Source organism: Danio rerio, chromosome 15, assembly GCF_052040795.2.
Source record: "Danio rerio strain M-AB ecotype USA chromosome 15, GRCz13ab, whole genome shotgun sequence".
NCBI lineage: Eukaryota > Metazoa > Chordata > Actinopteri > Cypriniformes > Danionidae > Danio > Danio rerio.
Genome location: NC_141035.1, coordinates 29,211,316 through 29,225,000, shown reverse-complemented (window position 1 = coordinate 29,225,000; position 13,685 = coordinate 29,211,316). Strand labels below are relative to the sequence as shown.

Here is a 13,685-nt window from a genome sequence, read left to right as displayed (position 1 = left end):
GTACTATTTCTGTTTTGGTCACTAATTGAACCAAAATGAGACTTTTTAAAGTATTTATTATCAATGCTTCTGTAAATTCAGCTAATGATCCAAATTCAGACCTTATTTTCCAACACTTCTCATACTGGGCCTCTTCTATACTTCTGAGGCCTCTTGCATATGTAACTTTATTTTACTGGTGTTAGAGCAGTCTATTTTACGTGGTTAAAACAATAGGCTAGTAAATGAATGCATTTTTTAACCGTACTATTAATCTGTTTTGGTCACCAATTAAATCAACATAAGACTTATTTTTTAGGATTTATTATTAATGCTTTTGTAAATTCAGCTAGTGATCCAAATTCAGAACTTATTTGCTTTCATTATACACTTATTGTGCATGTTATTTCAAAGGGAAAAAAACATTTATTTAATAGAGGGCTGGGTGATATTGCAAAAAAAAAAAACGTTTTATTATTGAATATTTTTTTAAAAATCTGTTTAGGAATATTAGGATTTATTTTAATTGATCAACATTGCTATTTCAAATAATTTTAATAGTAAAAAAAAAATATTTAAACTATCTTATCTCGTTGTAATAAAATAAACATAAGAGTTAAAGAGACTCTTAAACCTGATAAATAAAATGTTAAAGTGTGTGCAATGGTAAAGTCTAAACACTGAACAATCTGCGAACTTTAAGGTGTGAATAATAATGATACAGTAAACCTCAAACTCTGTCAACAACACAACTTATGACAATCAAATTTGAGCTTTCAAGTAAAAGAACTAACCAACATTTTTCAAATACATATTGCTACATTACATTGGCTGGGATGCACAAGTAAAGAAACCAAAAAGCCACTCTGGCGACATCCTTACAGCTGCCTAATTTTAATAAATAGCACTTCAAATCGAATCTCTCTAATTTTTATTGATATTGACAATGGTGTTCGGTCAATAAATATCAACACAGATTTATCGGCCAGCTCTGATATAATACTTCATGTTTCATTTTTGTGGCTTACTGTCACCAGGTCCACTTTTTTGCCCCCCCTCCATCTACTATCTTTTTCTTTTGTCTTCACATTTTTTTTTCTTCACCTTCTTTTAGTACATTCTAATGCATTTCACTTTGTAACTTAAGTAAAATGTGTAGCAAACACAGTTTCATCTAGGCTTTAAATGACAATGACCATCTTTGAACTGTTAAGCTTGAAGTCTGGTCCTCATGGAGTTGAACATGTTAAGGCACTCAGATGTTGTTTGCCAATTAAAGTCAATCCAATTAATCACATTGATTGAGGATCATTCGTTCTCACGCTCTAAAGCTCAGTGTAGGGATTTGTCTTCACAGTTCTTCTTATTGTCAGCCTTACTGGTATTAGGTTATTCATATTATTTATATTGTAGATGCTTTATATCTTCTAAAGTTGTTAGAAGACATGGACCAAGGGAATTTTCAGTGCATGTGACTTTGGTTTTAGATTTATTTTAATGGTAATATTACATCATTGGTTTAATTTCTGTTGAGACACATGGTCACCTTTTATATAGTTATGTATAATAGATATTGTTAATTTGTGAACATTTTTAATTATGAATTGTCATTAATAAAACTGATTTCTGAGCCAAGGAAAGTAAGGTATTTCTATAATGCTGTTTTATTTTGGAGCAGTTACTCTTTGTGAGTGTTTTCAGTAATAGTGAAATGTTTTGGATCTTCTTTAGTCAAATAATATAAGAAGCATCACTTCTGGTACTTCATATATTGAAGTCATTGCAAACCCCTGCTTGGTATTCGAGTAACAGTCAGTTATATAAATGGCAGAATTGCCTCATTGTTTAAATATATTGTTATAGATAGTCAACATTACTGCGTGTTTTATTTTGTCCAATAGATGGCGTCAGAGATTAGGACCACTCTCAATCGGCTTCTCCTGCAGTGGACTTGATATTCCACCAGCAGTCACGCCTCCCATCATTCCTTTGTACCCTGCCACTCTCACCCTGTTCATTATCATTCTTTCTCATTCGCTGATGCACTCTTAGTCATAGGTTGCCAATTACTCTGACTGGCTCATTTCTGACAGTCTTCTCAGAGGCTGTGGAGCCTCTTCTGCCTTCACCCCACCTGTCAGAGCCTTCAAACCAGCGTGTGGAATAAAGCAACACACACCAAGGAGTCTGTCTGTGCTGGCACTCCTACACTAGATGTCTCCATCAAGCTCTATTTGAGATTTTAAATGAGGGTCATGGGTTTTAGATGCTCAGTTTTATTTAAAGGAAGTCATTTGTATGTCCACTTGGCTTAATTATGATGACTAAAGTTCTCCACAGGGAATACTGTTGTACAGTGAGCTTCGAGAGAGCATTGGCTGCTCTGCAAAGGAACTGTGAAATGAATGTTATTGTTTACTTGTCCCACAAAAGGCTTTTCTATGAGGATTTATCTTGCCAAGCTTTATAAGCAGTCCATATGACTGGTATGGTAATATTCCAAGTATTTTCAAGCCATAGAGGAGCTTTGTGTGTGGAACAAATTGCAACTTCTGATATAAGCTTGTGCTTCAAAAAATGTCCTTTTTTTTATCAATTTGTTTTTCGTGCATCACATGACCTGACTCTTTAAAAGAAATGCTGTGTTTACTGACACATGGTTAGCTTATCCACTATCAGGCTGTTTGCTTATCTGGTTCGTGCAGCACAGAAACGTTTTCATTTTCCACTGGTGCTGATAACGGAGCTCTTTAGAATATAATGCAGATGTGTCAGTCTTTGCCTTGATCACGCAATTGTAATGAAACCATAATGCAGATAATGATCTCAAATTTTTAGTTTTTGTCTTTTTTTTTCTAGTGTTTACTTTGTTGAATAACAAAAAGTCAGATTCCGTATTCTATCTATGGAGAAGCTGGCATGGTTGTCTAGTGATGCTTAGAATTATGGGCAGAGAATGATTTGTAATTGTGCTGTGCTCTTCCAGCTTTTGTTTCTATGTGAAGCTAAACCTGGCTGTCCTCAAAATAGTTCAGCATGATCGTGGAAAAGCAGCTGTTGATACAACAGGCATCTGCATTCAGCAATGTAATTGTAACTTTGAAAGAGATGTTGCATTTGGTTCAAGCCGGGCAGAAAAATTCCCAACATTGGCCAACAAAAGAATCTGCTTAATTTAACAGTTACTTTCTTAAAAGCTGTTCTTCAATTGATCATTGCTTTTTGTTTTTCTTTAAAGGTCCCATGAAGTGCTTTAAAATAAGCATTTTTATTCAATGTTTAATGTAATCTCAACCGAAACATGAAGAGAAGGTGGAACGTAGTGTAGCTTCTCCCTTTAAAAAACAAAACAAAAAAACAATGCCAATAGCACTTTGCTTTATCACCGCTTTGCCAGTAAAGCCTGGTTTATACTACTGCGTCAAGTGACCGGCGTGACCCACGGCGCATGCAACGCCCGTAGCTGTGCATTTATACTTCTGCGCGCTGTCTCTGTTGGTCTGCATTAACACTTCCGAAACGCTAGTGGGCAGTGCGGTGTTAATGTTTCTCTGTGTCGAATTTCTTCTCTGCTGTTTTGCTTTTCCTAAACACTTCCGGGATGTACAAGTTGCTCAAACTCGCTCATTTTGAGGCAGGAACCGGCGGACGTGCAACAGCTTTAACTATGAGTTAAACACAAAACAAAACTTTCCATCAGGAGCTCCTTCATGGGACGACACACTTGGCTCGCGCCATTCACGCGGTTCTCGGTCCCGCCCAGACTCATCAGCGATACCAAGCCAACCAATCACAGAGCTTGCGCTACGCGCTGTTGCTACGTGTAGTTACAATTTTTGAGAAGTGCACGTCAGCGACGCCGATGACCACGGCGAAGGGCTATGCGTCAGCGCCGTAGCATACGCCGCCGTTTGACGCAGAAGTATAAATCAGCCTTGAGAGTGGTTGAGCTCAAGTGCATCTTTATAAGAAGCGTCTTGAAGGGGAGGGGGCATGTCAGGTACTAGAAAGCAATTGATTGGTTAAGATTTGATGAGAAACTGAAGTATGAGGTGACATGGGTACAATTGTTGATCCATTTAGGCGGAAGTGACAAACTATAAGCTTGACATGCTTAAATCAGTTTTATATCATCTAAATGCAAATTTTGTCACTGTTTTGGGGGCACACTAGCTTATAGATATCTTAAAAACTGACAACACTCATTCTTCTAATTTTATAGGACCTTTAAAAATATTGACCATTTGCTGTGCATATTTAAACATTCTTCACACTACTTTGTTTGCAAAAGGTTCCAATCAAAAGGCTGCCTGTACTGTTTACTACATCAGTGAAAAGGGAATGATTTTGGAAAGAGACACATGGCACTTTTGAGCTGAACTATTTCTGTTTCTTCCATACATTTTTTTCTGCATTATTTTTAAATAAGCACATTTTTTAAGCTGTTGAGAAACAAAGCACTCAACTCAAGCAAGAGTTACTAATGGCATCCCCTGTAGATGCGTGCATATTCTTAATTTGCTTCCCTCTCTTGCTATTCCTGTCACAAGCGTTTCATGTCCTCTGACATGTGACAGTCCGTTCAGTGCTCAATCTCACTGCTTTCCTCTTGTTGTCTGCTCTGCTCAGTTCAGACACGCTGCAGTGAGCGCCAGCCTGTCACTCCACTGCTCTAAAGCACATGCCATTTCCAATTTGCTCCTCTGGTGTTCATTCTGCCTTCCACGATGGCACCACCAGTCATCCATACATTGGACTCGGTCAGCCAATTACCGTACACCATCAGGTTTTGGCCATGTGAATAGTTTGTTTTGTTCTGCAGTATTGTTTATTTTCATGACTATGACTCATTCACAAGATTCGCAATTAGTTTCTTTTTTTTTCTAAGCATAGTATCATTTACCGTCACTGTTGTATGAATATGTTTGACAACAAGCATGCTTTTTCTCAGTATATTTTCATTGAAGTGTGATGGAAATGGTTGGGAGAGTAAAAAGAAATTGGTCTAAAGTAGGCTGATTCTTTTTGCAGTGCATCACTATAGTAACGAAGTACGCAAGGATGGTGATATTACAAAAGAGCTAAGAGCATAGGTGAAAGATCATGCTTTAGAATTAAACCCATTTTTCAAATGGAAAAATAGGACCGCCAAAGCAGCCAGGCGCTTGTCTATTAAGGTGGATATTTTCAATTAGTCATGCCTTCCAGAGCAAGCCCTGAACTCTTGTATTTACCAGTCTACCCCTCCGATACTCAACCCTACGGTCTCTAGTCTATAATGCTGTATTGATTCCTCAGATACACTGCTTCATCCTAAGTATGTTTTTTTTGTAAAGTTTTTTTTTTTTCTCTCTCCCCAACCTCTGTCTTCTGAGCCACTCTTGAGCGTTAGTGAAAATGGGTTTCTGATTTCACCATTGCTGCCCTGACCCCATCTCCCTGAACCGTTCCTATACTGTTGATTCGTTTCACAAGTAGCCCCCAGTGCCTCTATGGCCAACACTGCTGTTTTTTTTCTGACTATTTTTATGGCTCCTGTAGATGTAGTTAAGATATTAGCTATTATCTGCCTGAACAGATGAGCTATTGCCTGTATGTATGAATAAACTGTTTTTTTGTTTTTTTGATGATCGACAGCATTACTCATTATTTTTGTTTTGTGTGTTTACAGGTATGATAAGGAAGGACATGCATTGGATGGACAGTCCATGACAGAGCTGAGAGGACCAGGTGGTGGTGGAAACACAAACTGGAAGACCCTGGCGGAAGTCAAAAATGAGCATCTTGGCCATGGAGACAAAGTATGTAGATTTTTATTTTTATTTTTTTACCTTTGAACAAACTGCATTATGATGTCTGTCTAATTTTTCGCAATTGTTTATCTGTCTGTATATTGCTTTTTGTCTTATTGTTTGGTACTTTGCCTGTTTTTTCTGTCTGTTGCTCATTTTCTGTTATTTATTCCATTTATATCATTTTTGTTTATCTATATATCATATTGTCTGTCTATGTATTCATTTATTCCTCTCTTTATGGCTATTGCTCACTTGTTTCAAATGTCTATTAGGGTTAACAAATTGTTTTTGATGCACCGTGATGCAGACGATTTGGTATCTGTTCACTAATGGATCATAATTGGTTATTATGTACTGACATTGTTTATACGTGCTATGTCGCTGTAACTATGTCAAGGGAGGTCAATTAAAGTGCTCCAACTACTTAAAAAGCAGACAACTGTGCACAATTCACTGCTTGTGAATTGTAGGTGTGTAACTGATCTCAATTCAAACCCACTGAACAAGAATGATAAATGATAATGATTTGCTAATGTTTATTAATCCTTCGAAGCGCTGCAATTGATCGAAAAAGATTAGTTTTTTTTTTATACTTTTTCAGTTAATTACAAACAATTAATTAACAGAAGTACTGGGATAACAGTTTATAGTCGAGACATTTGCACTGATGATTACACAATGACAACTCGTATGCGTTTAAGAACTTTCTCGACAACGCTTAATAAGCAAAAGGTATTAATTTTTACATTTGTTTATTTGCTATGAAAGCTCATGTTGTTTTCTCTGCATGTACTTGAGTTTTGTTTGATAGATCCGAAAGAGTGATTTCTTTGATCAGGTCAAATTTAAAGGTACAGTTCATATATCTGATTCCTTGTATTAAAAGACAAAATTTTATTCTTGTGTTGTGAGTAAAATATACATTTGTAGATAGAAAGCACAGTCAACCAAATCGATTACATAATCGTAACTGAACTGTGAAACCAGTTTAGGTTCACATCCCTATCATGTGTCATTCCATTAATCCATGTGTTCTCCAAAATAAAAAATTCAAATAAAATCAATACACTGCTGAAATTTAAATAATATAAACAATATTAATCATAAAACGTAACTTTTTTTTTTTTTTTACCTGTATATGTACTATATTTAGCATAATTAGCTACTGTTTTAATTATTTTTAGATTATTGTCTGTTTCATTTAGTTGGGTTTTTATTTATTTTTAAATTTCTATAGCTTTAGTTATATTTAAATTAATTTGATTTGATTTTTTATTTTTAGTTTTTTTGTATATTTTAACAGAATGACAAAATTAATTTTGTATTGATGAATATCAAAACCTTTATGCATGTATCAAATGTTCACAGAAAAAAAGTCATAAGAAAAAAAGTAATAAGTATAACCCCTTTTAGAAATTCCTTTAGAACGTACATTAGAAGTGCTTTGCAGGGCATCACCTTATGTTCTCATTTTCTGTTCATCTGATTAATTGTAATCAGTTGGTCCTGTGTTACATGTTCTGTAACAAAAAAAAAAAAAAAAAAAAAACAGGGATGCTTACACTTAGCTACACGGTTACTTTTCTCTCTGCTCATTAATCACACATTGTAATGCCCTTCCAATCTTCCCAAGGTGTGTGCTTAAAGCATTACTCACATTCAGCACTGGAGATGGGGAATGGAGATTAGCATGACTACATTTACTGAGCCTAATAATTAAGAGATTATACTACAGATAAGCTGCATAATAAATCTGACCTTGTCTGCAGCCTATTTTTGTTTTTCTGAATAGTTGTCATGATACTATCATTTTAGTAGATGATAACAAACTAGTTGAAATTTAATGTAATGTATGCCAATTTAGGTACCTCAGAAAATAAATCAAATATAAACAAAAACAATCACCTTTTTTGTTAATTACTGAAGAACTTTTAACATAAAAATGTTAACCAAACTTGAACATTTTCTCTGTGAAAAGATGAATACTGATTTAAACCTGATCTCATACTTTCTGCTCTGTTGGGACTGAAGGTCAGGCTGCTAAAAGCCCCCTGCCAGTTGTCTGTAATTAACTGTACTTGCAAAAAGTTTGTGTCCTAGTTCTCTTTCCCATGTTGCCATAACTAAAGTCCTTGTTAAAGCTATTTTAAGACACATTTTTTATATATTTCCAAGTCTTAAAAAGGATATTGACATTTCTTTAGTGAAGGTAGATTTTATTTTTAAAAACATATTTATTTAAAGAAAATAACAATTGAGAACGATTTAATGGAACGTTGAATGTATTTTTGGATATGTTGAGAACAGGGATTTGTGATGATAATTTTATTTAATGATGCTTAAATATCAGAATTTTTCCATTAAAGCTATTAAAACCAAAAAACTTGGACTTCCTAAAGTGCTACATGGCATTTGTTTAGAGGAAATCAATTTGGCAGCCATATTGTAAGGCAGCTTTGACAAATGTTGCTTTCTGCACTCTTTGTTAGAACCCATTCAACTACTGAACGAATGTGACAATAATTACATAGGTATTTACTGGATTAATTATTGTATTTCAGTGAGGCAGACATGTTCAGAGGGATTTTATATTGTCACTAAGTGAAATGACAGTAATTTACAGGGATATTTCGCATATTGAATAGCAAGCCTGTCCGCTCTCTGCCTTTGTCGTTCACATTTCCCGGGAGGCTTTTTATTTATTTGAAGTGACATGGAATATCAATTCCAGCCCTTCAAGAAGTTAATTGGGGTCGAATTCTCAAAGCGAAACAACTGGGTGGTCAGCAGTAAACCAGTTAGAAGAGAAATCAATTACAGTAGTAACATGTTTTTGCCATTTGTTGTTGTTTTCGTATCCAATTTCCTTAGAAAATATGGGGTTAAGACTTTGCCAGAGGCTCTCTATAGATTATAGTCCAATGAGAGATGACAAATCCACTGCAAGCTAAAATCTCAGTCCTCAGAAAGACAAAGTGCCCTTTTTTTGCATTTCATTAAAGAGTCAATTTTACAGCACAAATGTGAATCGGGACCTGATTTTCTGAGGAGCATGAGTTTCTTACGGCCATTTCAGAAGAATCTCTTCCGTGTGCTCTCATCAGGACCATTGTCACCAGGGTAAACATGGTGCTGTGTGTGTTTGTCTTAGCAAGATTTGATTTAATGTGTTTCTCATGAGCCTTGTGAAAAGGAGAGTCATGTTCAGCCACTGACCTCTTTTTCACCCTGTAATCCTCAGTCTCCTGTGTCTGTCCTCCATTTTTTCCCTTAATATGTGATTTCTAAAACGGTCAATTGCCCTTAGCTGACTCTTCAAGACTCTTCACCTCCTTAATCCTCTCAACCTCAAACATGCAATATCTCTTTTTATCATAAAAAACTGCTCCAGATTGATAGATTTTTCAATTGGAAACCCAATCAATTCGAAAACCAACCTTTTTCTATCCATAAGCAATGTAAATTATAGTCCAATTACTTTAAAATTTTGTCTGACAAGTTTTGAAGTTGGTGGTATTTGATATTTGCTGACTGTTACCATCACAATGTTAAGTTTTATAAAACCAATTTTGAGAGGATCACATGCTTTGTTTGACCACGGCTGGTCTCGCTTCATCAATCACTAACCAATCAATCAGACGTATCCAAATGCATATAAAATAGGCCACCATCCTTATATTTGTCATCCTTTTTTTTTTTTTTTTTTTTTTTTTTTTTTAACAAAACCCCCCTTACTCCCTGACATTTTCCACTCCTTCATAAATCCAATAGCAGGGGAGTTCTTGAGACCTACCTGAGCTTAGACTCCCCTCTTTCCCCCCTTCCTAATTTGAGGGAGCCCCTGGCTCATTGATACTCAGAGCTCTCTCCCAGAACAGCATGCCAAATACACTTTTACTTATTCAAACATTAGCTAAGTGTGAACTCTTGAATGCTTGCCTGTTGAATTTATTTCGAAGAAATCGTTTCATGCAATTCTTTGATTTTGTGATTACTTTTTGGATGAGTTAAGTGAATGATTCAATAAGCATATTTCACATTTACACAAGAAATTAGTTTTGTTCTTTTTATGTGAATAGCTTTGGTTGGTATTCAGTGATTGAGTTTATGCATGCTACTAGTATTCAGATGGGAAAAGCCTGATGTGCTTTATATTTTTATGTTAGGTCATAGTTTATTTAAGGCATTTAATTCCCACAAATAAAGCATGGTGTTCAATAGGACTGCATGATTAATCGAAAAAAGTTTGCAATCTCAATGTGACCCTACACACGATTTTAATTCTGCTTTTCTACGATTCAGCCAAATATATTTATAAGGTCAGGAGAGATGCTTTAAGGTGGTTGTACAAGTCTTCACATTGTTTTATATACATTAACACATGATTCAGATATGGTTCACAATAAAAAAGAATGTGTTAACACTCACAGGTCTTGATGCCCAATTCCGATTTGTTGCCTATATCTGATTTTTTTTGTCTGTTTACATATTCTTTTGATTGAGCCCATATCTGACTCGTGTGTTTACACTTGCCATACAATACGACATTGTGCATGCAGTTTAGGTGGGTTCTAGCATTTGCGTCACACTAGCCACAATGGAAGAAATTGTCTTGCCTTTAGCTCTGCAAAATATGCGAAATTTGCCCAACTTTAAAATGACTTTGAGGTGGAGGATCAGGGAAAGGGCCATTATCGCAGCTTGCACCTATGGTTTATATATAGTGTCCTCAACCATTCAGAGGAATTTGTGGGTACGAGAGAAATCTTAGGTCTGGTGGGTGCGAATTGTGGCGGGCTGGAGCAGTGGGTCTGAAATTTTAGGATAAGCACACATTCTCTTCCTTCTACGTCATTAAACCGCTTAGAAGTACCACATTATCGCAAGTTTAATGACGTTCAAAATGGAGTGCCTCAATAAATCTGATCTGTCCGTTTACATAATAGTGTAATGCCGTATTTGTGACACACGAGCTGATGCACTGTTTGTTTACTACTGAGAGAATGCGTGCATGCCAATGATGTCGACATTAGTGAACAGAACCCACATAGGCTGTGAATAACAGGTAATAAAGTTGTAAATAACGTTCAGTTTGTTGCACAGACAATCGTTTGGCAGCCATGACATGACCAGCACTCGGCAGTGAAAGTGATACCAAAAGCGTGCACATCATTCAGATGATCATATCGCATTTTAGAGTGTAGTGCATGACAATTAAAGGTTACTAGGTCAGTATAACTACTCTAGCCTAAATAATGTTGAATATAATGCAAGAGGGAATCTGATAATGACAAATGTCTGATTTTACCAGTGTAAAAAAAAAAAGGTCTAATATTGTTGTCTATGCCAGATTGCAAGCATACGTCTCAAACACAATAAATCAACTTTAGGATTATTAATAGTTGAATTCTGTTGTCATCACTTAACTGTGGACCATTACATATTTAAAGCCTATTCAAGTCTACTATTTCAAGTCTATTTAAAATTAAGCGTTTTAATCAACAGTAGACTGACACATTAATTATTATTGTTGTTTTACCATGTTTGAGAAATAACAATAATATTTTATAATAATGATCGCCTCCTCATATTAACACTTATTTGACATCTACAGAATCCTGAGAAAATTGTGATCTTGATTTTAAGCAAAACAAATTGGAATTCTCATTTTAGAATTGTACAGCCCTAGCGTTCATGCCTCCTAAAGGCTTTCAGAATAGTCACTAGGACACCAGTGTGTACTGTATGCAGTGAAAGTGCCAGCCGCTCAAAATAAAATCCTGCTACCACTGTGTCTCCCTTTTCATCTCCAACCACATTTGCCGTGAACTTCCTGTCCTCCCATTGTCTCTTCTGCATACATTTAGCGCAGAGCCTTTGACCTCCCCTCCAGGTGCTCTAGGGCTTCTCTTTCTCTTCTGCCTCCAGCCCCGTTCAAAAGCCCTTATTATGTGTATGCATATTCTCTGCTTTGCATATCTCACTTAAATGAATATAGGCACATTTGTTTGCCTCTCTGCTTGGCCCATTTTGCAAGCAGGCTGCATTTAATTTTTCTTTTTTTAAACTCTATACATCATGCTATGTAGGTTCTGCAGTTACCTCATAAGAACTTAAAAGATAGAAGTGGTTTTTAGGATGTATTGTACTGCATTCTGTTACTGTGTTTTTACTATGATCAGTTACAGTGTGTATTGTGGATATAGTGTGTCCTTTTAAGCTTTGAAATCAAGTATTTTTTGTGACTCAAACTCTCTTCTCTTTCCAGGCTGATTATTTCTCTTGCATCGCAACCATAGTCTACATCCGCAAAGAGAACTGCTTGTATCAGGCCTGTCCCAGTAAAGACTGCAATAAGAAGGTGGTGGACCAGCAGAATGGCATGTTCCGCTGTGAGAAATGCGACAAAGAGTTCCCTGACTTCAAATATCGTCTCATGCTCTCGGTAAGGGGCTTGCTGTTGGATTTTTCTGCCCTTTCTAAAATAACACATCAAGCTTCTGAAGTCGCATGTTCTCTGGTTATCCTAAAATAAATATCTCTGCCATCCTTTTTTGCTTTCAGAAAATAATCATTCCTAAAATGAGTTTAATTTTGCTTATTTTATTTATTTATGCTCTAAATACATTGTTCGTTTAAGGCCTCTTCGTTTCGGCTTTGCTGTAAATCAGCCAAGGCTGTGTTTCATTAATTGCTTCTTTTTGTATTTAAAGCTGCATCTCAAATTCCAGGAATGGGCAAATAAAGCCAATACATCCTTGTTGCTTGTCTGCGGACAAAATGTTTTTAAAATAATAGATTTATGTTTTTACTAAGTTTTGATTTAATTTAGCTTCAGCCTCCAGACATGATACATATTTTTTTTTTATTCCACACAGTACATTGCTGTGGTCACACACAGAACAAGAAGTACCACGATGCATCACATCCTTAACATTGTGTTCTGTTAGTGGATGCTTACCAGCACTGCTACTCTTTCTATGGCACCCAGCCAAGACTGAGGAGGCTGTGGAGATTACCATGCACATAGTTTTCTATTAAGCTGCATTTTATTTGTCTCAAATTATTGTTCACTTCAGTAACTTCACCCCAGGCTGGAGTATTGTGTTTTTTATGTCTTTCTGTGCTTTGAATCAACTATGTATATAATCAATATGTATATATTTTAAGAAAATTTAAATATTACATTTTTTTTGCCCCTGATTTTTATTTGCAGCTCTTTATTTTTGTTTGGAAAATTCCTTTTTATTTCTCAATTTAATTAATTAATTAAATTTTTTTTTAAATTTGCATTATTTTTCCCTTTTTTTTTCTTTTTTATTCGTTTTTTTTGCTCAATACTTTATTTTTCGCTTGCAAAACTTTATTTTATGTTGCAAGTATTTATGGCCCTAGGTGATGGTTGATTCCGATTTTGTGACACTCCGATGTGTTTTTTTTTTTTTTTTTTTTTTTTTTTTTTTTTTTTTTTTTTTTTTTTTTTTTGGATGACCTGCACCTTACATCTTTTGAAAGTGACCCCTATGCGATTGTCTGCATTTACATGGGGCACAAGCCAAAGGTGCAATGAGCAGAAAAAACGAACATGCACTGACTGAAAGCTGATAACAAAAGAGTGCTATTTTTCTCCATTATTGTATTTAATCTGTTTGCAGAGTTTAATTTTTTTTCCTTTTTGACAAGTTGTTTTGCTGTTCAAACCAGTAGGGATTTTATTGTCATATCCATAGCGTGATTTTTGCATTTCATTCGCTATAGTTTAATGACATGCGACTCACATTCGCAGGTGAACATCTGATCTACCTGCTTACACTGCAGATACGAGGGCACAGATCCTATTCATATTAGATATATATTTCCACATGAACAAGGCCTGAATCTGATTTGAGTAAATTGGAAACCATATGTTTT

General features: G+C 35.6%; 1 protein-coding gene across 2 annotated transcripts in view; it reads left to right on the top strand.

The window, feature by feature from the left end:
- Positions 1-13,685, top strand: part of rpa1 (replication protein A1) — a 40,649-nt gene that overhangs the window by 18,219 nt on the left and 8,745 nt on the right. For both annotated transcript variants that reach the window (XR_015508369.1, NM_199811.2), the window contains exons 13-14: positions 5,651-5,780; positions 12,043-12,219. Coding sequence is in view for 1 of the 2 variants with exons in the window: in NM_199811.2 (NP_956105.2) it covers positions 5,651-5,780; positions 12,043-12,219 (307 nt within the window). In the remaining variant the exon portion in view is untranslated. The remainder of the gene's footprint in view (positions 1-5,650; positions 5,781-12,042; positions 12,220-13,685) is intronic.